This window comes from Mauremys mutica, chromosome 13 (assembly GCF_020497125.1).
Source record: "Mauremys mutica isolate MM-2020 ecotype Southern chromosome 13, ASM2049712v1, whole genome shotgun sequence".
NCBI lineage: Eukaryota > Metazoa > Chordata > Testudines > Geoemydidae > Mauremys > Mauremys mutica.
Genome location: NC_059084.1, coordinates 1,845,625 through 1,871,651, shown reverse-complemented (window position 1 = coordinate 1,871,651; position 26,027 = coordinate 1,845,625). Strand labels below are relative to the sequence as shown.

Below are 26,027 nucleotides of genomic sequence, written 5' to 3'. Positions count from 1 at the left end.
CTTGAAACAGTCAGCTGAGCAGACTCTCAGATGCCACAGGTCCGAGCAAGGTCGAACTACTTAGCCAGATTCAGAGAGCTGGATAGAGAGAAATCAGTATGGAAGATGTAAAGATCCAGTTTTAGGGTGGTTCTGTTCATTCAGACCTTATGTCAATCGTGACAAAATTGGGCTAGAACTGGAGTAAAAACAGCATTTTCTTGCAATTCTGGGTTTTGTCCGGACTGGCAGTATCACAGAAACACCGCTCCACTTCCACTCCTGCTGGGGTCCGAGAAGGACAGGAATTAGAAATGATAGGAAGAGAGAGGGAGGCAGGTGAGATTGTTTTAACAAACTGAATATTCAGCCCCTTAAAGAGAGTCATGTTAGTTTTCCCCCCTTGCACTCCTGCAATGAGTCTCTCTCCACTCTCTTCCTTTGAGAGCAGGTCATAAATATCAAGTCGCAAACACTGGTGTGACTGACCCAAAACATCAGCTGTGAGCTCCGCTCTCCCAGCGACGTGCTGTAGCAGAGCTCACGAGTCCTGGCTCTCAATTCATTGCTCTGTCCATGAGACCTCTCTTCATTATGGGCCTCATCCAAAACCCATTGAAATCATTTCCACCGACTTCACTAAACCATGGGTCGGGCCCTGTTTCCACCTGGACGCTGGTGTAACCTCTGCCATCGCTCAGGAACATGTGCCATGCTAATCACATGGGAAAGGTTCACAGTTAAGCACGAGTGTCCTTCCCCCCCAGCAGAATTTATCCTTTGAGTCTCCACTTCCCTCCTTCCCTACATTCATTCATCTCACTTTTTTGGCCAATTCCAGCATCTCTTTTTTTACCCTGCTCTTCTGGATTTGCATGCAAATCTCCCAGGCAGCTCTGCATGGCTGTTGAGTAAGAGTGTTGGCTCCGTGCACACGAGGAACATTCACTTGATACCTCAGACTTAACGACTTTCCCAGACTTTCACGTTTCTTAGCAAAATTATTTACATTGGAAGATGTCAGAAACCACACGGGAGTTAGTTTTACATCCCAACAATCGGCTCCGGTCTAATCACTCTTTTCGTTTTTCCTCCTTTTTGCTCCGAATTGTGGTATATAAAGGCTGCCCCATCTATATTGACGGGAAAGGCTCTGGCAGCTCTTGAGAAACCTACCACTGGACAACAGCCTGGCCAGGTGAGAGCATGAAACGTCCCGATGAAATGTCTCTAGTGCTATTGCAACACTAGGAAAAATATTTTTTTTATACACTCTCAGGGCCTGATTCTCCACTGCCTTGTACCTCGTGTGCTCAGGAAATGCGCTTACAACCTGGGTCTGTATGGGGCAAGTTAAATAGGTGCTGTAGGAGTCTCTTCTCCCACCCCCCACAAGAGCTGATTCAAATGCACCTTAAACTGTGCTTTCAAACTGTATTTCTGTAGGTAAAATCACTCGGGGCTGATTCTCCGCACGTGCTGGTTTTAGCCTTGGGTAACTCTTTTGACGTCAGTGGAGTCTGACCCTGGAGCTACTGCATTTGCTCTGCTGCAGTGATGAACTCAGCCTAGCAAAGTCTCTTTCTGGTCATGTTAGCGGAAGTCTCATTTCAGCCCATCTGTTCGCACGTTGCTCGTTGGAAGGTGCTGGAGCCAAAGATGTTAAAGATTTGGTGCATTTTCTTCTCCTGTGGTTGGCTGGCTACATCTCAAAGAACAGATGCCCCTGGGGCCATCCTGAAGATTGATCTTGGAACAATAGATCGTGGTGAGTCAATAAGTGTGTTGCGCAATGAGTCAGTCAGCTGTGCCTGGAGCGAACCCCTCACATTTGTGCAGAGCATCAGGCTGGTGTGGCTGGTGCATGTGGCTGTGGGAAAGAGGAGATTGGCGCCGTCCTGTTTTCTGTGCCCACAACCTTGAAATGTCCCCTTGAGGCTGCAGCCACATGTTTAACTTCAGCTGCAGAATGTGACAGTGAATTCCTGGGCTCTCTAATATGGGGACTCCTGGGTTCAAGATAGCAACTGTGTGCTGTTCTGTGGTGCAAAGGGTAGTAAAGCCCATTTGTCTGGATGGCTGAGAATTCCCAGCCGGGCGCTGGGGAAATCCCCAGGTGTAGAACCAGAGCTGCCCCCTTGCGCAGCCCACATATGTGGCACATGGCCAAAGCACCAATGAGCTTCCCCAATTCCCAGAGGCCAGACCAGCCCCTTGGGCATAACGTAGAGAAGCCCTGCGGCTACTTTAAGCATGCTAGAGGCCAAGCTAGCCCTAGGATAGGAAGGTGGAAGTGCTGAAGGGGTATAAAGCCACCTGACACCTCGTACAGAGCACAGCACAGGCAGGCCCGAGAATCAAACTCTTCATGTTTGTTTTTCCTTTGTTTGCTGTTTTCCATAACCTGCAATAAAAGTCGCTCACATGGAGAAATGCATGTTCTGCTCTCCAGAGGTGGGACAATGTACCAATGCCCACAGACGGGAGAACTGCAGGTTCTAGCTACGTGATGGCCTGATGGGTAGGATGAAGGGGGAGGGCATTGTCTGTGGGCAGCTGAGTAAAATCTATTTCATGTCTAGAATTAAAATGCACACACAACAGATGGTGGTTCAGGTGGAACCCCCTGCACAGAAGTCAGCCACACTGAAGTGACTGCAAAGATTGCTGTAATTTGCCATATGACTGTCATCATAGACTTCTCAACCACACCTGTGTTTACTGGGATAGGACTGCCATGCAGCTGAATGATTTACACAGCATGCTTTCCTGAATTCCCTGACAAGATTCCCTCCCCACTTATCTCCATCCCTGCTGATGAGGCATCTGTGCTAACCACACCTTGTCTTGTGGAAATATTCCAGCTGTCTCCGATGCAATGACTGAGAGCGACATTCTTCAGAAACTGGCAGCAGCTGCAACTAAAAAGCAGCCAGATGTCAAACCCATCAAGGGCATTTCAGGGTGAGTTGAACTCAACCTGTCAAGCATTATGTCAATGCTCTGCAGGTGAAAAATGCTAGCTATTTGCATTAGGTGTGGAAGCATCAGCCCAGAGGAGCAGCAAATGAATCTGGAGCCATTAAGAAGTGTGATTTTAATGGAAAGCAGCATGCTAGTGTCACCTTACAAACATATGGAGATGCCATCACCTGAAGGCAACACAGCATGTGAACTGCTGCTTCAAAGCAGATCAGAGGTTAATTCTTGCTTACTTTGCTAGGGAGTTTGTTGTAGACACAGGAAGTTTCTGTAACACAGGGTGGCCATAGATCAGAAGTTCACTGATAGATACAGAAGGGACTAGAGGCTGAAGTTAAATCGAAGATTCAGCATCACCCACATCAGGAGACACTGTTTGCATTTAGCCAGAGAACTGGAGAAGGGCAAACATAATACTTTTGATCTTTAAAAATGGGAACAAAGAGGACTCAGGGAATTACAGACCAGTCAGCCTAACTTCAACACCTGGAAAGATATTGGAACAAATTATTAAACAACCAGTTTGTACGCACCTGGAGGATAATAGGGAAATAAGTAAAAGCCAATGTGGAGTTGTCAAGAGCAAATCATGCTAAGTCAACCTCATTTCCTTCTGTAGATGTGGGGGGGCGGGCTCTGAAGACATGGTCTACTTTGATTTTTAGTAAAAAGAACAGGAGTCCTTGTGGCACCTTAGAAAGTAACAAATGTATTTGAGCATAAGCTTTCATGGGCTAAAACCCACTTCATCGGATGCATGTAGTGGAAAGTACAGTAGGAAGATATATAATATACACAGAGGCAGGGGCGGCTCTAGTAATTTCACCGCCCCAAGCAGGGCGGCGCGCCGCGGGGGCCGCTCTGCCGGTCGCCAGTCCTGCGGCTCCGGTGGACCTCCCGCAGACGTGCCTGCAGAGGGGCCGCTGGTCCCGCGGCTTTGGTGGAGCATCCGCAGGCACGTCTGCGGGAGGTCCACCGGAGCCGCCTGCCGCTCTTGGGGTGCTGGGGTCTGGAGCCGGCCCTGCACAGAGGACATGAAACAATAGGTGTTACCATACACACTCTAACGAGAGTGATCAGTTAAGGTGAGCTATTACCAGCAGGAGAGAAAAAAACTTTTTGTAGTGGTAATCAGAACGTCCCATTTGCAGCAGTTGACAAGAAGTTGTGAGGAAGGGAGGGGGGGAGAGAAATAAACATGGGGAAACCGTTTTACTTTGTGTAATGACCCATCCACTCCCAGTCTTTCTTTAAGCCTAATTTAATGGTGTCCAGTTTGCAAATTAATTCTGTGTTTGAAGTATTTTTGTTGGAGTTTTGCTTCAAAAACAGACTCCAACGAGAGACTGCTGAATTGGAAAAATGGACACCATTAAATTAGGTTTAAATAAAGATTGGGAGTGAATGGGTCAAATAAATGTGTTAGTTGCTAAGGTGCCACAAGTCCTCCTGTTCTTTTTGCGGATACAGACTAAGACGGCTGCTACTCGGAAACCTTTGATTTTAGTGAGGCTTTTGAGACAGTCCCAAATGATGATCTTATAAGTAAACCAGGGAAATGTGGTCTAGACGAAATTACTCGAAGTTGGGTGCATAACTGGTTGAAAGACTCTTACTCAGAGTAGTATCGATGGTTTGCTGTCAAACCGGGAGGATGTATCTAGCAGGGTCCCACGGGGGGTCTGCCCAGGGTCTGGTTCTGTTCAACATTTTCATTAATGGCTTGGAATAATGGAGTGGCGAGTACGCTTATAGAATCTGTGGGTGACACCAAGAAAATTGATCTGAAATCAACAAGATGAAATTCAATAAAGACAAATGCCAAATACTTCACTTAGGAAGAAAAAAAATCAAGTGCAAAATGGGGAATAACCGGCTAGGTGGTAACACTGAAAGGGATCTTGCGGGGGGGAGGGTAGTGGATCACAAATTGAATATGAGTCAGGGGTGCCAGAACAGAGGGGGCCAAGGGGCCATGTCCCTCCCACTTTTGAAAGTGGGTGGGCCTGGCCCCTGCCCCTTCTCTTCCCCCAGAGGCTCTGCCTCCTGGTCAGGCCAGAAGCTGGAGCCCAGCTCAGGGAAGAGCGGCCCAGGGAGCCTGGGCAGCTGTGGGGAACCATGGACCCTCCACTGGGGCCTGGGGACACGAGCCAGGGGCTGCTCTTGGGCCCCCAGCCCCGGGCAGATAGAGGCGCCCGGGTTCCCTGGCCCAGCTCTGGCTTGGCTGAGGGACAGGACCTTGTGGGGGAAAAGGAGGGATGGGGCCTCCTGGCCCCGCCACTTCTAGGAAGACTCCATTGCCACTGATATGAGACAACAGTGGGATGCAGTTGCAAACAAGGCCAATAGAAATCGAGGGTGTGTTAGCAAGACAAGACCTCGGAGGTAATTGTGCTGCTCTGCTCAGCACCGGGGAGGCCTCAGCTGGAGTCCTGTGCCCAGTTCTGGGCACCCCACTTTGGGGGAGATGTGGGGAGTGAGTCCAGAAAAAAGTAACAAGAAGGATTACAAGTCGAGAACCCCTGTCCTATGAGGAAAGGTTAAAACCCCCTGGGAATATTTAGTTTTGAGAAAAAAGGACTGGGGGAGACCTGATAAGTCTTCCAATCTGTTAAGGGCTGTTTTAAGGAGGACGGTGATGAATTGTTCTCCATGTGCACTGAAGGCAGGACAAGCAGTAATCGGCTCAATCTGCAGCCAGGGAGATTCAGGTCAGATGTTAGGGAAAACGTTCTCCCTCTGAGGGTAGCTGAGCTTTGGAACAGGCTTCTGAGGAGGTTGTGGAATCCCTGGCGTTGGAGTGTTTTAAGGACAGGTGGGACAAATGCCTGTGAGGGATAGTCCAGGTTTACTTGGTCCTGCCTCAGCACAGGGGGATGGACTCGATGGCCTCTCGAGGTCCCTTTCAGGTCTACACTTCTCTGATTACTATAACTTGTCCCGTTTGTTTAGGAATTTTTGACCTGCATACGAAACCTCTGCATAGGCCATGGAGACGTGGTCTGCCAGTCACCAAGGGTTCTAGGTTTCTTATTTAGTCTGTGCACTTCACGACAGGGGCGCATCTCTTAGTTCCGTGTCTCTACAGCACTTGGGGTTCTGATCCCTGACCGGAGCCCTTAGATGCTGCTGCCAGGGGTGGCTCCAGGCCTCAGCATGCCAAGCACGTGCTTGGGGTGGCATGCACGTGCCACGTGCACGTGCTTGGGGGGGGGGGGGCTATGCCGGCTGCCGGGAGGGTGGCAGACAGCTTCGGTGGACCTCCCGCAGGCGTGCCTGTGGAGGGTCCGCTGGTCCTGCGGCTCCGGTGGGTGCCTGCGGGAGGTCGACCAGAGCCGCCTGCTGCCCTCTCGCCGGCTGGCATAGCGTCCCCCACGGCATGCTGCTGTGCTTGGGCCGGTGAAATGTCTAGAGCCGCCCCTGGCTGCTGCAATGACAAATGGAATAATCCTGACGGGATTTGTATCCCTTTAGACTCCGGTCTCACTAGTGCAGGCACCGGCTCTCCTAACTGCTCACCTGGTTTTATCCCATAGGGTCAAAGTTAAAGATTTTCAGCCCCCTGAGATAACACTGACATTCTTACCAGGGACTGGGCTCTTCATGGCTGTATTAATTCGCATAACCATCGTTGGGAAGAGGTGAGTGCAATCCTGCCTGCGGTGTGAGAAGGTGACGTTCCTTTTCAACAATTCGTATTGAACTGAGAATATTTGAAAACAAATAAGTCTCCCTGGGGAACCTGGGAAAATGCACCGTGTGAGCAGATCTGTTGGGTAAACTGTTCCTTGAGTTAATGATCCCAGGAAGCTGATAAGGAATTAAAAACAATTATATTCGGGACAGCAAGGAATGCAACATGTTTATTTCCCATCTTCTGCAGAAATGTTCAACACCTGAAGTGCAGTGGCCGGCATGTGGCATGCTCTGCAGATGGGTTAGCCAGAGCTGAGAGCATTTGGCAAACACGGGATTAGTTTGGGCTTGAGAGCTGCAATGCTAAGGAAGAGAAAGGGTGGTAGGTGCTGGTGTGGGGGCCCTCTGCACCGTATCAAACAGACTCCATGTGTAAGTCACCCCTGGCATGGCAAAGGCCACCAGGCTGGACTTGTATCTCGTACCCTCCCTGGTGCTTCCAGCATCCGTTCTGGCTCCTCTGTCTGCCTTTCCAGAGGCACAGTGCATTGATCTGATGGAGAACCGTCTCTTCCAGAGGAGCAGCTCTCACCACTCCGGCATTCGGCATTGCCTGCCTCTCTCACCAGCTCAGCGTGCGTGGGCCAGTGTGGCTATAGCGTTAGCGCTACGTCCCTAGCCAAAGGGTACGTTCGAGGTTTCCATAAAATCAGGTAGCCAGAAGATGAGCAAGAAGCAGGAGAGTTTTAAGGGGTTTTATTGCCAGGAGATAAACAGTCCAGAGCAGTGCTAGACATGTCGCCTTAGACTCAATGCACACGGACTCTAGGGCAGTGATTTCTTAACCATTTCCCTAAAGCAACTCCCTGGGACCACCCCAGAAGTCCCCCCTCCCTTTAGCAAGCTGGAAGGTCAGGTTAAGCAGCCCTACATTAAGGCATCAGAAGGAGGAGGTCAGCTGGCATGGACCCTGAGCCAATCAGCACCTTCTGGATGCTAGCTGGTCGCCCTGGAGGATGATGTAAGTACAGAATTCACCAGAGGTAACTGAAGTTTGCTCTGTGCAGCTTTATAGGTGGAAATATAGAAATCACAGTGGTTGCGAACATGACCGCCAAGAACAAACTGTCGCAGGATGACTCGGGTTGCCCCAAATTCAGCGTTGGCGACTGCCAGATTTCTCTCGTTAGTGTTAAAACCAATCTCCCCAGCAGGTGAGTGCCCGAGATTTAGCCTCTTCTATGGCAGACAATGCTCACTAGGTTTGCCACTGTTTGTAATACTTAACACTTATAACCATGAGGGCAGGTCCCCAGCTCAGTGCTGGCAGAGTGAAAATCAGAGCACCAAGTGCTAGATGAAAAGAGCAATGGCCTTGTGCTGACCCCTCGGTACTGGAGTGAATTTCAGCCACAGACACCTGACTCTATTTCCAGGCGGTATCCATCTACGTGCACTGAAATGGTCTCCAGGATGACGGAGCTTCTTCTAGGACTGGGAACCTTTTAGCATTGCTTAAAGCCGGCACAAAACACTTCGGACTAGTTTGCCAACTGGATTCTTCTGGTGCTGATCCTCTGACCTTTTGCTTCGCAGCAACTGTTGTCATTTTGAATTGCTTTATTTACTCTGTTGATTTCTTTCTTTACCACTTTTGCCCAGCATGCTGCCCAAACTTGTGAACAAGTTCCTGGATACCACCCTTCAAAAAGTCCTGCCAGACATGGTAAGTCTGTTTGTGTAGTTCATCCACTACCCATTTTTCCTCCAGAGAGTAACTGCCCAGGGGTGGCGGTCAGTAAACAGTTCTCGTACTGGTGGTATTTGAAGTAGGACACTTTGGTAACAGTGGGTGTGCTCTAGTATTTGTCTGTTTCTGGTAACACCCGCAATGTGCTGAGGTCTTTACGAATCTAAATGAAGACACAGTCGTCGTCCCAAAGAGCTTGTAATCTCAGACAAAGTGACACGGACACATTTGCCTACAGTGGTCACGATGGTGAGTGACCATGTCTCGATAACCCTTTTTTTCTTCTTCTTCAATATTTAGGGACTTGCTTATACACACGTTTGCAGCTGTTTAACTGGAGGTGTGTTGTTGACCGATGATAGCACGTCTACACTGCCAGCTGGAGCTGAGATTGCAGCTTGAGTAGACATACCCTTGCTAGCACAGCTGCAAATAGCAGTGTAGATGCACTGGTGCAACTCTCCAATGCTCCAGGGACCCTGGGTACATACCTGCATTGCTGACATGTGCCACCACGTTTACACTCCTATTTTTTGCCGCTGCACTATGCTGTGTGAACACTCATACTTCAGTTTAAATCAGGCTTCTTTCAGTTCAGCTTAAATTGATCAGAAACACGTTTAACTAAATCGGAGTGTGTGTGTGTGGTGGTGGGGGCGGTGGACAGCATGCAGGGTTGGTTCTATTTACTGTGGGCATAGGGCACTTTGGGGAGGCTGCTGTAACTTAGACAGGTCTCCCCAGGCTCTCCAGGCCCCGAAACAGCCCCGGATTGGGAGGGCAGAAAGGTGCATAAAGCCACCACAACCTCCAGCCGCCCAGGCTGTGCCCCTTAGCGTATGTGTACACAGCAAGCAGAGAGTCTCGGAGCCCGCCCAGGGTTTGCAGACGGGCTCATGCTATGGCGCTAAACATTGCCGGGGAGGCGTTCTGGGGAGGCGCTCCGGAGCCCAAGCTCCAGCTTGAGCCGCAGCCTCTACCCTGCTGGCTTTAGTGCTGGAGCGTGAGCCCGAGCCTGTAGGCCAGGCTCTGAGCTGCGGGATGCCCATCGCACAACATGATGCCAAAGGTTCGGCTTTGCCCTGGGTGTAAAATGGGCAGTAGCTCCACTGGAGTCACCCCACTGGGACACTGCTGGAAGCTAGAGGAGAATCTGGCCCTGCACCGACGAATCCAAAAGCTTCACAGTAGAAAAAATGCCTAGCTCTGGGTCTTGTTCCTGCTTGTGCCTCACTGGAGTTTTGTGTCTCCTCTCACCTTGTAGCTGTGCCCAGCAGTGGATGCTGTGCTTACCCTTGTGAACCAAAAGTTCACCACCCTGGTTTGTAAGTTGTGGCTTCATCTTGTCCTCCTCTCAGTAGCTCCCAGAACACGGAGCAAACCCAAGGACGATGGCAGAGCGGGCAGGCCAAGGAGTGCTGCTGCAGGCACAGCCACTGTCCTTTCACTCCTGGGAGCCCTGGGGCTGCTCTCTCAGGGCACCCCCGGAACAAGGCCTGGTACCACAAAGGGAATGGGGTGGAGGGTGATCACACAATTGCTGCACTATCAGGGCTCCGTTCACGAAGGCAGCCCTCTCTAGTACATCACTGAAACAGGTGCTGAGCATGGAGTAGTGCGTTAGTCCCCTGGGGCACTTAAAGATGTGCTTAACTTTGAGCATGTGCTTAAGTGCTTTCCTGAAGTGGGGCCTAAGGAGACACTCATTGCTCTTCACGCACATAGAGATAGTTGGGTATTAAGGGTCCTCTGGAGAATAAATCCCCAATCCTCTCCTGGTCTATTTCACTCTCTCCTAGGGCTGGCTAGTGCAGAGGGCTGTGTATTGGTTTTGGCTCAGGTTTCAGATGGAGCCTTCCAGGCCACTAGGACCATTGCAGGGGTGGCAGAAGGGTCTGTGGGGAAACTGATGGAGAGAACTCCAAAGAGCGTGCGTGGGCTGCTTTACAGAGCCCAGATGACAGGCCTTGTTCATGTGGGCAGAGAGCAACAGGGAAATCCCATCGGGAGCCCCGGATTGTACCAGGCCCAAGCATTCGGCAGCAGTGAGGGCAGAGGCACTCAGGTTACTGCCTTCCTGTGTAACTGGTTGGCTAACCTCGTTGGGAGGGCGTCCTGTTCCCTCCGCTGGAGGGTTTGCAGCACTTGGCACGTTTGCTGCTGTTTAAATGGCTTCTCGCTTTTTCTCTGCAGCCCTGAGCTCAGTCGGCGCCGCTGGAAGCATCTGCTATGCTTTGCTGAGCCCACCGGTGACGAGTGAAGATTTCATAGAACTGGATTTAAATGTAAGCGCCACTGCTGGGCTGGGTGTGAGGGGATGCGAGGGGCTCTGATGATTTGGATAACAGGGACCCTTATTCTCATAGGTGCTGCCTGGGCCCCTGTGGCCTTAAGCAGGGGGCTCTGTGGACAAGGAAGCTGCTCAATCTCATGCCCCAGTTGTCAGTGCTCTTGCTCCACCGTTCTATACTGATGTTGTTGCTTAACATAAAATCCTAGCAACAGAACAAGGCGAGTCAGCCAGTGGCCTGCATATTGTCCAAATGCAAACCCTCTGGATCGCTGCGCCCCTCTCTGGAAATGGCTGAATGTGTCTCTCTCTACCTCTCCTTTCAGACCACGGTCCTGCAAGAGGGTGGAGATCTCATTGACCTTCCCGCTGACCCCCCAGCTCTTACCTCCCTGCCGCCGAAAAGGGACTCCGCTACCCAGCTGGCCCTGTCAGTGAATTTCCTGAGTGCCGAGCTCACTCTCATACAAACATCCCTCAACCTTGATGTCACGGAGACCATAGTGAGCAATTCAAAGTTGGGGCTTTTCCTTTGGGGCTAATAAGGAAACCTGAACACCTGTTCAGGCAAGATCCATCCATACCTGTTTATCATTTGTGACGGAGCAGGAAGCAGGGCGGATTTGACCTGGGAATGTCGCAGGGGGGTTACATTGGGGATGGGGGACTTGCCTTGAAGGAGGCTACCTGAGCCAGGAGGGGGGTTGGGAAAAGTGACACCTTCTGCCCAGGAGACTGAACAAAGGAGAGGAGGAGCAGGGGGAGGGGGGAGAGAGCTGCTGGGGGAGTTTTTGTTTTCAGTCTTGGGCTGGGGGTGCAACGCAGGGAATCCCAAGCTGGGGTCTAAGCTCCCTGAACCCCCCAGAAGGACTTGATTGAGGGGTTCTGGTTGTACCTACACGCTCCGCTTGGGACTGTGCTCCTGTCATCTGATAAACCTTCTGTTTTACTGGCTGGCTGAGAGTCCCGGTGAATCTGAGGAAGAGGGGTGCAGGGCCCTGGCTTCCCCACACTCCGTGACATCATTCCCCTGCAGGGACCCTGCAGCTGGAGTCATGAGCATAAATTCCCAACTCCTGGAATATCTTGGAGCAGGAAAGAAATTTATTCCATGAGAGAAATTCAGAAACTCATTATCTACCATACACCTGGATGCTGCAGCAAAGCTGCCAAATGGACCAGCTTCAGATTTCCCTTGTCGAAGGGAATCTCTAGGTGGCAAGAGGCACAAACCTGGCTGCCTAGTTCAATGCCACGTGCCCCGAGTGTGGGGGTTGGAGCCAGGAGGCCAGGCGGCGGAGGGAAAGAGCTTGTTGAGTTGTGACCATGCTGGGCCCCAGAATGGCCCGTGGGGGCAGCTCTAGCTGATGCTGCTCTAATTTGATCAGAGGCCAAAGCTGCCCTGGGGGCGAGGAAGAAGAAAGAGGGTAGAAACCTACCTGTGCCCTCTTTCCAGTGCACCTCAGGCTGGGGCCCACTGATCTCAGGTTTTCTATGTAACTGTTGCCTATTGTCTCACTGCCTCTTAACTTTTTACTGGCAGATTCTTGGGCTTCCTCCATTAACGACGACAACACTTGGCGCCTTGATCCCCATGGTTGGTGAACTTTATTTATTTATCCCATTGGCCTGTGAGGGATCTCAGGGTTCCTGTTAGGGTGACCAGGCAGCAAGTGTGAAAAATCAGGACAGGGTGGGGGGTAAGGGGATAGCTCAGTGGTTTGAGCATTGGCCTGCTAAACCCAGGGTTCTGAGTTCAGTCCTTGAGGGGGCCACTTAGGGATCTGGGGCAAAAATTGGTCCTGCTAGTGAAGGCAGGGGGCTGGACTCGATGACCTTTCAAGGTCCCTTCCAGTTCTAGGAGATTGGTATATCTCCAATTATTACCTAAAAGAGGAGCCTATACAAGAAAAAGACCCCAAAATTGGGACTGTCCCTATAAAATGGGGACATCTGGTCACCCTCGTTCCTGTGGAAGCAGACAGCGTGGTGCCTCCTCCACCAGATCCTGCTTCGGCTCTTTCCCCAAACCGAGCATTGCTTTCTCTTCGTTTGATCAACAAGACAGATCATGGGCGTTCAGTAAAATGATGAATTGTCTCACCAGGTTTAATTTAGATCCAGGTATTTTTGAGAGCCCAGTGTTTCAGAATTGTGGATACATTTGCCTGCATAATTACTGCGACTGCATGCAGGGCCGGCTCCAGCTTTTTTGCCACCCTAAGCGGCAAAGGAAAAAAAAAAAGAAAAACCCGCGATCGGCGTCACTTTGGTGGCAGCTCTACCACGCTGCTTCATTCTTTGGCAGCAATTCAGCAGCACATTTCTGCATAGCTGGGCAAAAATGAATGAGTTTGGTGCTCACGGAAGTTGAAGGACTGGTACTAGTGGTTCTTACAGGCTTTATCCCAAGAGTGGCTGAGTGCCTGTAGTTCCACTGACTTTGGAGGGAGTCACAGGTGCTGAACCCCTCGCAGGATACGGCTCAAATTGCGGGGGGGGGGGGGGATAACAAGAACCAGCTGTTGTACCTGCTAATTGATTAAGAAGGGGAGGTGTCTGTTATGTAAGAAGAGGTTTTGCTTGCCCAAGGAACACGGAAGAATCAGGGAATGCCAATGAAAGGGACAGGTACCATTCTCCAATCAACACACAATTCAATGCCAGTGCCATGCTTTTCTCAGGAGATCACTTTTCTGGTAACCTGGAAGTTTTATGGGCTTGCGGGTGCTGTTCTCCAGAGCCTGTGTTGGGGCTGATCAGAGAGGTGGCTGGGTGGGCCTGTCACTTTATCATCTTTGCCTTGGAATCTCTCCAGCTCTCTGAGTCGTTGCCTCCGTCTCAGCCGATGGTTATTGAAATCCGAATAACTAAACCGCCCGTGCTCACCATGCGGCAGGACAAAGGCCTCGTGCATCTCTTCGGCACCGCGGAGTTCCTCACTTCGCAGCCCAGCGCTGCTCGGGAATCCCTCTTTGTCCTGGACATTGTACGTTGAAATGATCAGTTGGGGGGCTGCTCTAGGGATAGCTACATCGTCCCCAGGGAGGCAGCTCCCAGCCTGCCCCCAACACACACTCCTAGAGGGGAGGGAGGAAGCCGGGCCCTGCTTAGCATCCCCTGGGGATGCCTCTGTGTTCCTGTGGGGCAGCTGGAAGCCCCCTTCGCGTCGCTAAAATGGTTCAATGGAGACAGACACGGGGCCAAAGATCTGGCTCCATGCCCACGTGCTGCCATGCAGGACTGAACCGACTTCTGATGCTGACTCAGTTTTCTCATTGCAGCATATCAATTTGGATACCCAATTCTCTATTCACGAAGAGAAGCTGCGGATCTCCTTAGGTCTGGACAGGTCAGACATTCGCTATTCTCCTTCCATTGTTTCTTACCGTTAAGAGTGTGATAATTCCCGACTCTTGAAAAGGCCAAGTACTCAGAAACCATGCCTGGGTATTGCTAGGGTGCCTGGAGGGGTCGCTGGGTAGAGTCCCAGTAGGAGGAATTAGGTAGAAGGAACGGTGCTGAGCCCCCAAGGGCAGCAGGATGGGCTGAGGCCACATAGTGTTTGTTTGCAAACCCCAGTTCTGAGGTGTATGAACTGTGAATTAGATGAAACATGCATCCGTAGTTACAATAAAGACAAGTATTATGTGCGGACATGGAGAATGGCAGAGCAAGGTGGGTCAGTCAGCTGTGGTGAGCCCTGGAGCCGAGGAGTTTAAAGACCCAAGAGGAAATCGGAATGACAAGTGAACAAAAGGAAATCGGCTTCTCTTCCTTCCCCACCTCCTCCAGGGGACTTCTTATAAAATTATCAGTTAGAAAATACCCATCCAGAGACGAGAAAAGCCAATCCCGGCACCTGCTGGGAGAGTTGAGGGGGGTCGATTGGGAATTTTTCAACATTTTTTTTGGTTGGAAACTCCAGTTGGTCAAAATGGAAGCGTTTTGAAAAGTTCTTAGAAATTGTTCGACTAAAGAATTTTGAAATAAATTTCAAAATTGTCAAAAAAAATATTGTTGGACATTATCAGAATGAAAAATTCTCATTTCCTGGTTCAAAATGATTTTTTGCTTAGAAATTTAAGCAAATTATAGTTAAAAAACAAAGCAAAAAAACCCCACCATAGACAGACAGACACCCTTGTCAAAATTGAAACAAAATATTTCATTTGAATTTTTTCCCAGTGTCTTTGGTTTATGAAAAATTTTAAGATTTTGATTTTTCCCTCCAAATTTAGGACAGGAAAATTTTTCAAAGTCTTGACAATTTTTGTGAGACAGGAAGAGTTTTTCCTGCCCAGCTGTAGGTCGGGGAAGGGAGAACAGTGGTTCTGTGAGTTAATGGGGAGGTTCGTTCATCTCTTTACCTGTCTTTCTGGTAGAGACAGTCGGCTTTTCCTTTTGCTTCCCCGGGGGTAAATCAGTGGAGTCAGTGCAGAGGTAAAGCCCAAGCTCTGTTGGACGTCTGACCCTTGTCGTGAGTGGAGACCTTGATCCAGGGCAGCAAGTCAAACAAAGAGGCTGGAGGGAGGAAAGGGGGGTGGGTTGCGGGAAATGCTGCCAGCGGCAGGGAAAAGGAGTCACAAATAAACAAGGGGTGGAGAGGAGATGACAACGCCTATTTCCTTTCTCTGCAGCTTGTATGAAATGGCCTTGGCAGCTTCGTCCATTGGCACGTTCGCTGTGAGTTCAGTGGCGTGTGTGATACTCGGCACAAGCAAATGCTGAAGAATAATTGTATCTATGAATCGGAGTGTTGACGTGTTGGTCAAAAATGTCTAGCCCTGGAGTTCATTCTTGGGAACCCAGCTGGATTTCTTGTATTCCTAGTAATAGTTTAATTTCAAAAATCAATGTGCTATAATCCCCTAAATCAAAATGTTATTACAAGTAAGAAGTTCTAGTGACAAATTAATTGGAGAACTCACCACCTCTTTTGCCAGGAAATATTAGCAATCTGGACTGATGGCTGTGAGTTAATGCACTCACTTTAATTCCTGGAAGACTTTTGGTCAATAAATAACCGTCCCCAACGCTTGCAACAATGCTGCAGTGAAAATCTGTTCTGCATTAACAGTGTGTGCATTGCAGGTTCAAGGTTCCTCACTCACTCCAATCCCGCTTTCATTACCGAGAAGGAGGGGCTGTTGATGTCCAGGGTGTGTACTTAGATAACATAAAAGCCCGTGAAGGACAGGAGACAATTACAGCAGGCTCTTAGCACTTCAGTTTGTCCGAGATCTATCATTTGCACTGCGCTCTGATTCTCGGTTACTAGCTGACCTGTGGAAGAGCCGAGTCATTGCCAAAGGAAATACTAGAACTGGTGGTAAAATGAGGGGATGGTCATTTTCCTTTGAAATTTTGAATTTTTCAAATTTGTCCATCCGGTTCTCAAAACAACAGGAAATTAGTGTGAATTTGGGGCCATTGCAACTGGATGTCTGCATCAGTGAAATCAGAGCAAATATAAAATGACTGGGTGGATGCTGCTTGTGGCAGGATTAGTAGATCACTTCTCTCTTTTCAGGAGTTGCTGGTGAAGGGGTTTTTGGTGAATATTATTGAAGCTGCATATGTGCCAACAATCAATGGTAAGGTGATGAGATGGTTTCATTTTGTAAACTGTTTATCCTTCTCAGATACCGTGACTACCGGTACTTTCTTTAGACTGAAATAACCTTTTCTGACAGTGGCATGGACTAACTGACCTAGCAAAGCCTTTCTAACTTTCACTTTCACGAGTTGGTGAATAACTGTGCCCAGTCAAATTGCAGACATAGCCATTTTGCACATGCAGAACTTGCATTTGGGCATTCAGACCCGGTAATGTGTGTATGTTCTCATGCTCACTTGCATGTGCAGTTGCTCATGGAAACCTGAGGTCTATGCATGCAAAACAGATGCACCACAGGTGCATTCTTGGAAGCTCTTTGAATATGGTACCTGCTGGCAAAATAAAAACTAGATCCCATGGGAAACTGGAGATCATTTTAATAAATTCAGTACGTTTTGGAAATCTCCAAACACCAGTGGGCTCATCTGACCTTAGCTTTCCTTAGGTTTGCTGATCACAAAATACACAGAAGGCCCAGTCTAGCTATTGGGCATTAGATCGATATTTGGAATGGAAAATGTGCCATTGGAATAACAGAATAGTCTATCTTGAGGAATTTTCCTTCTTGGTGCACACAAAAAATCTTCTAGGCATTTTTAACAGAAGTTGGGATTGCTGCAGGAGACTAGGGGAGAAGTGACTAGACATTGCTAGTGTCTTCAACTGCCCAAGGCAGTTCTCACCCTGGTTTCTGTTTGCGTATTTCAGGGACACTGCAAGAAGGGATCCCTCTGCCTCACCTGCTAGGCATGAAATATGCAAATGCTGATATTAGCATGTCTGAGGTAAGTGTATGGAGACTGACTTGCCACATGCTTTTCTGTATGTTGCATGGTCTGTGCTGGTAGTCAGCACATAGGGATCTAAGCGCTGAACTAGCTGGTGACTAATATTTGTGACATGTTTTACTTCTGTCAGAATGCTCTTGTGCTGAATGTAAAAGCCACATCAAGCTGATCCAGGAGGCGTCACTGCACTATTCAGCACCACTGGAAAGAGTCAGCGAGATGGAGAACAGCAAGTCTGGTGTCCCCGGAAGCATTTCTTCCTCTTTTCATTTTGATTCAATATTTTGGCTCTCTAGAACTAAAATAAAAAGGCAACACCGCTCCCAGTAACTGACGTATGCTGGGCTCTGCCTGTAGCGCAATTAAAGGGCTGCTCCTTTGCTTGAATATAATTAATCTCTGTAATTTTCTCAGTGACGTTTTGTTATAGCTTGTAGCCTTCACAGGAGTTTAGAACAGCAGTGCACTGTGGGCAGTGGAGTTTCACATTTCATATGCCATTGCGATAAAAGATTCTAGTTTCTTTCTCTGCATTCTTGGTGTTTCCTCTTTTCAGAAGGTCTTACCGGCTGTGTCTGGCTGCAGAGTCCAGGACTGTGAGGAACTAAAGGGTGCTAGGCAGGACGACACTGAGCAGATGCCGCCACACAACTTTGCCAGTGCTCTCCAACCCCTTCTGGTCCTGAGCCTGCCTTGAGCAGACTCCCAGTCATGCAACATTGTGCTGAAATATGCTCTGGAGTTACAAACGAACTGGTTCCGATATATCCCGAACCCAACCACGACTGGATCTGGCACTGCTAGCGCCCATCCAGATCTGGATGTGACCTGGGCCGATCTCTAAAATGTGCTGAAGCAGAAAAGTGAATCTGAGCATCCCCAAATGTTAGGGAAGTTTGGATTTGGGTCTGATTACAGTTTTGAACTCCACAGCCTGGACCCCTCTCTAACATGACCCAGGTCTCTCAATGGCAAATCTAACAAAGGAAAGGGAACATGTATTTTTCTTAAAAATCTATAAAAACAGTTTTGCAAGTTCACTGGGTTGTTATTAACCTCTGAGTATGCAGCATTCTGCAGCTGGTCAGCGCACACACTGTCCATGGCAACTGCTGTCTACGCAGGGGTATTTCAAGAGAGCAAATGGAACACTGATTCCCTTCATTTTAGCTAGGTAGGTGCCTGGGAACAAATGACCAGCAGCTGTATTGTGTGCACATGTGGTCGCCCCATCTCAAAAAACATATATTGGAATTGGAAAAGGTTCAGAAAAGGGCAACAAAAATGATTAGGGCTATGGAATGGCTGCCGTATGAGGAGAGATTAATAAACCTGGGACTTTTCAGCTTAGAAAAGAGATGGCTAAGGGGTGATATGATAAAGGTCTATAAAATCATGACTGGTGTGGAGAAAGTAAATAAGGAAGTGTTATTTACCTTCTTATAACACAAGAACTAGGGGTCACCAAATGAAATTAATAGGCAGCAGGTTTAAAACAAGGAAGTTTTTTGTCACACAACACACAGTCAACCTGTGGAACTCCTTGCCAGAGGATGTTGTGAAGGCCAAGAGTATAACAGGGTTCAGAAAAGAACTAGATACATTTATGGAGGATAGGTCCATCAATGGCTATGAGCCAGGCTGGGCAGGGATGGTGTCCCTTGCCTGTGTTTGCCAGAAGCTGGGATGGGGCGACAGGGGATGGATCACTTGATGATTCCCTGTTCTGTTCATTCCCTCTGGGGCACCTGGCATTGGCTGCTGTTGGAAGACAGGATAGTGGGCTAGATGGACCTTTGGTCTGACCCAGTCTGGCCGTTCTTATGTCCTTCTGAATGTAGTTAAATCTCATTCCTACGGTTGCCTTCTAGGACCCTGTGGGTCCTGACATCCTGCCAGGCTGGGCTCTGACTGTGCCATGTGTGACCGCTGGGAGTGCTGGATTTATGGGCTGCCCAGAATGGTAGAGGCTTGCGACGCTTACGATACTAAAAGCGGGAGAAGACCTAGTGGGAATGGGACAGTATGGCAGCAAACTCCAGGGCCTCTTGCCTGCTGGGAGAGACTGGGCACCATGCACGTAGATCAGAGGCAAAGGTCAATGCTATGGCTCCCTTCACTGCCACTGGGTCAGAGAGCAGGGCACAAAAGCTCCATAAAAGGAAACTGATTCGTGGCTGAAAACGTGCCCTATTGTGTTACGTTAACTCTTGTTCTGGCATCACCATGGGAGCTGAGCACAGTTTGAGACACAGGCTGGAGATCCCTCATGGCTGCACTGTACAGACCACTCTCACCCGTAACTGCCTTGCCCCACTAAGGCACGTTGCCTTTTCTCCATGGGATACCAAGCTACGTCTCAATTTCAGGTGGTGGTGGTGGTGTTTTCTCCTGCACAGCGGTGATGATGTGTCGAAGTGCAAGAGATGAAATGTGATAGAAACAGCCAGTCACTGCTGGGGGGCCCTGGTGAGATGTGACTGGCACAGACTCAATCAGGGTGGGAATTACTCAGCACTTTTTGGTCAGTCCCAGCTTGGGGGGCATCTGGTTTGTCATGTACGTCGGTACCAGATCTGGACTGGTCTCAGAGCTTGCTTATACACACCACACGGTCCCCTAATGCTCTGCCAGGTACAGCTGAGGTTCCTGTACATAAGATGAGGTACATACACTGCACCTAGTGGCTGAGCAGTAGAATGCAGTTTAAAGTTCCAGAAGTTGCCAAAACAAGTTGGACTCTTGCAATAGAAGGGTTCTTCCCCACTCACTCACCCCCCAGCTGAATTTTCAGCTTGCCTGATACCTTCTCCTTTTGCACTGAGCGTCTAGGAGGTCTGCTTCCAGGGTCTGCGCAAACGTGCTACTTCTCAAGGTCGTATTTGTTTATTATTTTCTCACATGTTCAGTACATTACCCACGATCCCATAAAACTCTTCCCTTGTCACATGGGCAAAGCGTTGTTGGGGTTTTTTTTAACCCAGCCATTTTGGAAAAGTTGGTCCTTGTATTGTCTGTGTTTGCAATAAAGAAGCCGTTTAACAAATGTGGACAAGACCGTACTGCTGCTCACGGCTCCCTTCATCACTCATTTGTAGTCATTCATTTGGATTTTGGGTGCACAATACTATGGTCCAATCTCTTAAATGCCTTCCACACTTGGCATACAGAGGTACAGTCCTCAGCAAAAAATTCTAATCAAAGAAAAGAGCAGCCATAAGCTGCAGAGAGATTTCCCTGTGAGAGAGATTTTTTTGTACCTTCTCTCCCCATAGCTTAGCAAATATTCTTTTCAATTCCAAGAAAAAATGAAGATCTTCATTCTTGTTCCTTTGGCAGCTGATGAGAACCAAGCTTGAAGTCTGATGGAAGGAAAAAAAATCAAAATATCTTTCGATGAGCTCACAGGGAAAACCCAAATCAGATGGCAAATCCCAGATGGTGTCTCTTTGATTTCCCACCAAACACTCTTTGCAGGCCCCAAACCTTAGTTTTTGGCAGTTATGATAAAGCCATGAGGTGTGTGGTGTAAGGGCTATTGGAAGCTGATTTGGGGGAGTATGCATGGCCCTAGTCCTGCATCACCCACCTGCACTGCATGTAGACCATGAATAGGTCTCTGTTTCCAGACACAAGTTAGAGAAGCCTCTGGACAGCTCTAACTTATGTTGGCTGCTACTGGCCCCTAGGGGCTGAAAGCACAGCTGGAGACTAGCACAGTACAGGGGCATCCCAGCCCACATCTCCTTCCCTCTGGCAGCAGGGATGGGGTGTATATGGGCAGAGAGGCTACCACTTGTATAAGAGTGATCCCCGTGGTGCAGCATAGAGCACCCAAGGTGTCTGAGTCTTTTAAGTCAGGGTAAAAAGTTTTTTTCTGTGCTGTGTTGAGCTCAGTGATACAGGAATATCCAAAAATCCTGCAGGCCAGATTCTGCTCTAAGTCGCATTCATATGAACCCAGATTGCTCAGCTGACGCCAGTGGCCTTACCACAATCGCTGCATTTGGAATCTGGCCCTGGGAGCCTATTTTCCCTTCACTATGCATGTTAATGGAGTCAGGCACATGGGGCCCTTTAGGCTGAAGGAGACACATAGCCGGACTCCATAACATCTTTAGTCTCCCATCACCTGATTTCAATTGTTCATCTCTCCCACACATTCACAATACCGGTTTCCGTCTCCCTAGTCCCCAGCTCTCTCAACTAAGTCAGCGTAACTGTCACTCAAGGGTGTGAAAAATCCACCCCTCTGAGCAGCGTAGTTAAGATGCCCAAGCCCCTGTGTAGACAGCACTGTCACTGGAAGAATTCTTCCATCAACCTAGCTACTGCCTCTCGGAGGGTGGATTCCCTGTGCCGATGGGCGAACCTGTCCCGTTGGCATAGGTACCGTCTGCTCTGAAGTGGTGCAGCTCTGCCACTGTACCATTTCAAGTGTAGACAAGCCAGAGTCTCCGCTTAGGTATGTTATCTGCTTTCCAATTAAGATTGCACGGTGATTACTGGCCCCAAAATCACATATTCATCCTGTTCATCTCCTTTTGAACTAGAGTCTCATCTCCTCCAATTTCATCTCTATTCCTTTCTTCCTACAATAATTTAATTTCTTAATCGTTGTGTCTTGCAAGTTACTTTTATGAAAGTACCTTAGAACTGGTCTCAATTTGAATCTTTTTAGGAAAATCCCCTTCAATTTGCACAACATATGTAATGCCATTATGGTGCCCTTAAAACAGGCACAAGATCTCCATTGACGTCTCTATTTGACTACAGCTGACAGGAAGCCAACTTATGAGCATGAATGAAAGGTCACTAATGAGCAGTGGCTCTTTGTCATGGAAAGGGATCCCATTATTACACAGTCCGGCCTTCTTGATTAATCCCAGTGACATTTACCAGAGCTGTGCTTATGCTGATTTCATGATTATTATTTTCATCCACTCAAAGTTTGATGTGACTCAGATGAGCTGATAGCACAATACTCCTTTATCAACGCACACACATATTTCATTACATGTCATGTTCTAGCCAGCAATGAAACCCATTGTTCTTTTGAGGTTAGTGAGTGATTAAGTTGCTGGGATAATGGCAGCATTATAAGTACCTTGGCACCTCTCCTATGCTGACTTTGGCTGTAAGATGAGATCTTTAAAGCTGGAAGTAGTGTGAGACAAAAGCCATCTCAGCTAATCCTCTGCGGCCAGGTCTTTCCATCAGAAGTTTAAACAAAGTGTTAAATCTGAGCAGGTGCTTTTCTGGTGGGTCCTGCATTGCGCCTCACAAGTGCAGAGAATCCCATTTGGGAGTCTCTCTAATGGTTCATTCACAACTAATCATGTACCCCACCGATCCCTCTTTGCCTGCAGGGACTGCTCTATCGGTGCATCCCTGGGACCCTCTCTCCCAGGTGGATGGCTCATAGACCTGGCTCTACCAAATAGAAGAGGCACCTCCACATGACCCAGTGACTTTATGCCACAAGCTGGCCCTCAGTGCATTGTGTGTGGTCACTCAGTGACTCAGCGGAGACAAGTCCTCATGGGTACTGCTTAATGTGCCAACTAGGGCAGGAAACATGCACACCGTGCAGTGGGTGGGTTATAATTTATTGTGGTGCCAGCACCAGGCCAAAAAAATCAGTGCCTACAGCCTAGATTCCTCCTGACTTCTGGACCTTGAGCCCTGTATTAACTCACATGGCTTCCTCTTTCCCTTGGCTGGTCAGTGCTGTGACCATCATACAGATTTTTCTTGAGTGATATCAGCTAATTTAGACACCATCATTTGTGTAGTTGGGATTATGTTTTCCCATGTGCATTGCTTTGCACTTATCAGTATTGGATTCCATCTGCCATTTTGTTGCCCAGACACCCAGTTTTGTGAGATCCCTTTACAAAAGCCATGTTGCCTCTTCTCCAACATTATTGTGTCTGATAATTCTGTTCTTTACTATCATTTCAACCAGTTTGCCTGATACTGAAGTCAGGCTTACAGGCCTGTAATTGCCGGGATCACCTCTGGAGCCTTTTTTAAAAATCAGTTACATTAGCGATCCTCCAGTCATATGGTGCAGAGACTGGTTTAAATGATAGGTTACATACCACAGTTAGTAGTTCTGCAGTTTCACATTTGAGTTCCTTTCAGAACTCTTGGGTGATACCATCTGGTCCTGGTGACTTATTGCTGTTTCATTTATCAATTTGTTCCAAAACCTCCTCTAATGATTCCTCTACCTGGGACAGTTCCTCAGATTTGTCACCTAAAAAAAATGGCTCAGGTGTGGGGATCTTCTGCATATCCTCAGTCATGAAGACTGATGCAAAGAATTCATTTAGTTTTGTCCTCAGTGGTCTTATTGTGCTCGAGTGCTCCTTTAACATCTCGATCATCCAGTGGCCCCAATGCCTGTTTGACAGGCTTCCTGCTTCTGATGTATTTAAAAAAAAGTTTTGCTGTTAGTTTTTGTGTCTCTAGAAGTTAAAGAGCAACTCACTTTCTTGGCCTGCCTTATTATACTTTTGTACTTGACTTGCCAGAGTTTATGCTCCTTTCTGTTTTCCTCAGTTGGATTTCACGCCCAAGGGTCAAATGCTTTCTTGCTTCTAACTGCTTCTTTTACGCTCCTGTTTAGCCATAGTGGCATTTTTTGGTCCTCTTACTTTCAACTTGGGGCATACATTTAGTCTGAGCCTCTACTATGGTATTTTTAATAGTCTCCTTGCAGCCGGCAGGCATTTTACTATTGTGACTGTTCCTTTTCATTTCTGTTTAAGTAGCTGCCTCGTTTTTGTGTAGTTCCCCTTCTTGAAATTAAAGCAGGGGTCAGCAACCTTTCAGAAGTGCTGTGCTGAGTCTTCATTTATTCACTCTAATTTAAGGTTTCATATGCCAGTCATACATTGTAACGTTTTTAGAAGGTCTCTTTCTATAAGTCTATAATAGATTACATACAACAATAGTTTAGTTAAGTAAAGAAGGTTTTTAAAATGTTTAGGAAGCTTCATTTAAAATTAAATTAAAATGCAGAGCTCCCCGGACCGGTGACCAGGACCCGGGCAGTGTGAGTGAAAATCAGCTCACGTGCCACCTTCGGCACCCGTGCCATAGGTTGCCTACTCCTGAGTTAAATGCTACAGTGGTGGGTTTCTTTGGTATTTCCCCTCCCCCACCAAAGATCTTAAATGTAATGACATTACGGTTGCTATCACTGAATGGTTCGGCTATATTTGCCTCTTGGGCCAGAGCCTGTGCTCCATTTAGGACTAACTCAAGAATTGCCTCTCCTCTTGTGGGTTCCAGGACTAGCTGCTCCAGGAGTCAGTCAGCAGAAATGTTATCTTTGTCTCCCTTCCTGAGGTGACATGAACTCATTCAATAGGAAGACAGTTGAAATTCCCCATTATTATTTCCTGCCTTTTAAGCCTCTCTGCTCTCCCTGAGCATTTTATAATCACCGTCCCCATCCTGGTCAGGTTGTCAGTAGTATGTTCCTACTGCTATACTCCTATTGTTCAAGCATGGAATTTCTAGCCATAGAGACTCTATGGTACAGTTGGATGCATTTAAGATTGTTACTTTATGCTTTCTTTAACATCTAGTGCCACTCCCCCAACCAATGCAACCTATTCTCTCATTCCTATATATTTTGTATCTGGGTTTTACCCTGTCCCACTGATTATCCTCATTCCATTTCCATGATGCCCATTATATCATATCCTCATTTCATGTCAGGCACTCTAGTTCACCATTCTTAGTATTTAGATTTCTAGCATTTGTATATAAGCACTTGTACATTTTGTCAATATTCGGGTTGCCTGCCTTCATGTGTTATATTTAAATGGACTCTTGACTGTTCCTCGCTAGCTCCTACCTGTACTTCACCAGCTTCAACCAAACTGAACAGATTTAGGCCACACTAATTGATGGCTGGAGAATTGTTTTTGTTGACATTTTCCACAGAACATTTTGACTTTTTGGTGAAAAATGGAAAACCAAAAATTTCTTGCTGAAAACCAAAAATTTCAAATTGGAAATGATGCTGCAGTGCCTCATGAGAGTTATAGTTCAAGTGCCCCACACCTTCATTCTTCTGTGTATGCTGGGCTTCATTTCCAAGGATACACCATAGTCTCCCCCTTGCTAAGCCATCACAGTGCATGCTGGGAGCCCCTGGTTGTGGTGCATCATGGGAGATGTAGTCTAGCTGGAGAACCCAGCCTGTAGAGGTGGACGTGGGCATGAGATACCCGAACTACAAATTGCACGAGGCCCCTGTGGTGGCATTTCTGAATTGTAGTGTTTTGAGTTTAGCTGATTTTTTTTTTTTTTTTTTTTTTTGGTATTTGGCTGAAAACTGAAAAGGTTTTTGTTTTCAGGTGGTCAGGTTTTCTTATAAGTTGAAACTTTCCGAGGAAAGCAGACAATTTTTTTCTCTCTCCCCCACCCCCACCTCATTTAATGAAAAACCCACATATCCATCAAAACCTGCTTCTATGGAAGATTTTCAACCAACCCTACAGCCAATCCCAGTTTTACTACTCAGCTGAGCAGCAAGGCAAAAAACTCACTGCACTAGACTAGCAAAGAGGCAAGGATCTTTTAGATCAACCCTTATGGATTCGCAGCTGGAATGCTGAACTAAATGCTGGCCAGAAACCAGGCTGTGCATTTGATACATGTTGCTCAATAATTTACCTAACTTTTCACATCTATAAGGAAATATTTGCACTGGAAGACATCAGAGATCACACCTTGTTATCCAACGCAAACAATTAGCCTGACTTTTTCTCAGTCATGTCATTTTCCTCATTCCAGTCATAGATTTTTTTTGTATATAAGGGCTGCCCGTTGCAGGTCAGCTGCAGAGAAGGAGGACAACTCTTGAGACTTTTCTTAGTGACCAAGAGCTTGCGAAGGTAAGACCAAAACTACTCTCTGAAGAGCATTCTCTTAGCTCAAGCCTGGACGAAAGCAAATCCA

At 47.9% G+C, this 26,027-nt stretch overlaps 1 protein-coding gene and 1 long non-coding RNA gene across 2 annotated transcripts; both read left to right on the top strand.

Annotated features, from left to right (window-relative positions):
- The first annotated feature begins 1,675 nt into the window (after positions 1-1,675).
- BPIFB6 (BPI fold containing family B member 6) lies at positions 1,676-15,421 on the top strand. The gene is made up of 12 exons (XM_044985787.1): positions 1,676-1,747; positions 2,844-2,943; positions 6,498-6,602; positions 7,665-7,811; positions 8,260-8,323; positions 9,612-9,672; positions 10,541-10,632; positions 10,964-11,140; positions 12,181-12,234; positions 13,456-13,626; positions 13,922-13,989; positions 15,278-15,421. Exons 2-12 carry the CDS (start codon positions 2,858-2,860, stop codon positions 15,366-15,368), a joined length of 1,116 nt encoding a protein of 371 aa, XP_044841722.1. The 5' UTR covers positions 1,676-1,747; positions 2,844-2,857; the 3' UTR covers positions 15,369-15,421.
- A 706-nt stretch (positions 15,422-16,127) lies between these two features.
- LOC123348063 lies at positions 16,128-17,295 on the top strand. The gene is made up of 3 exons (XR_006573158.1): positions 16,128-16,234; positions 16,966-17,042; positions 17,176-17,295. It is a non-coding gene; the product is annotated as an uncharacterized LOC123348063 (long non-coding RNA).
- Positions 17,296-26,027: the final 8,732 nt, after the last annotated feature.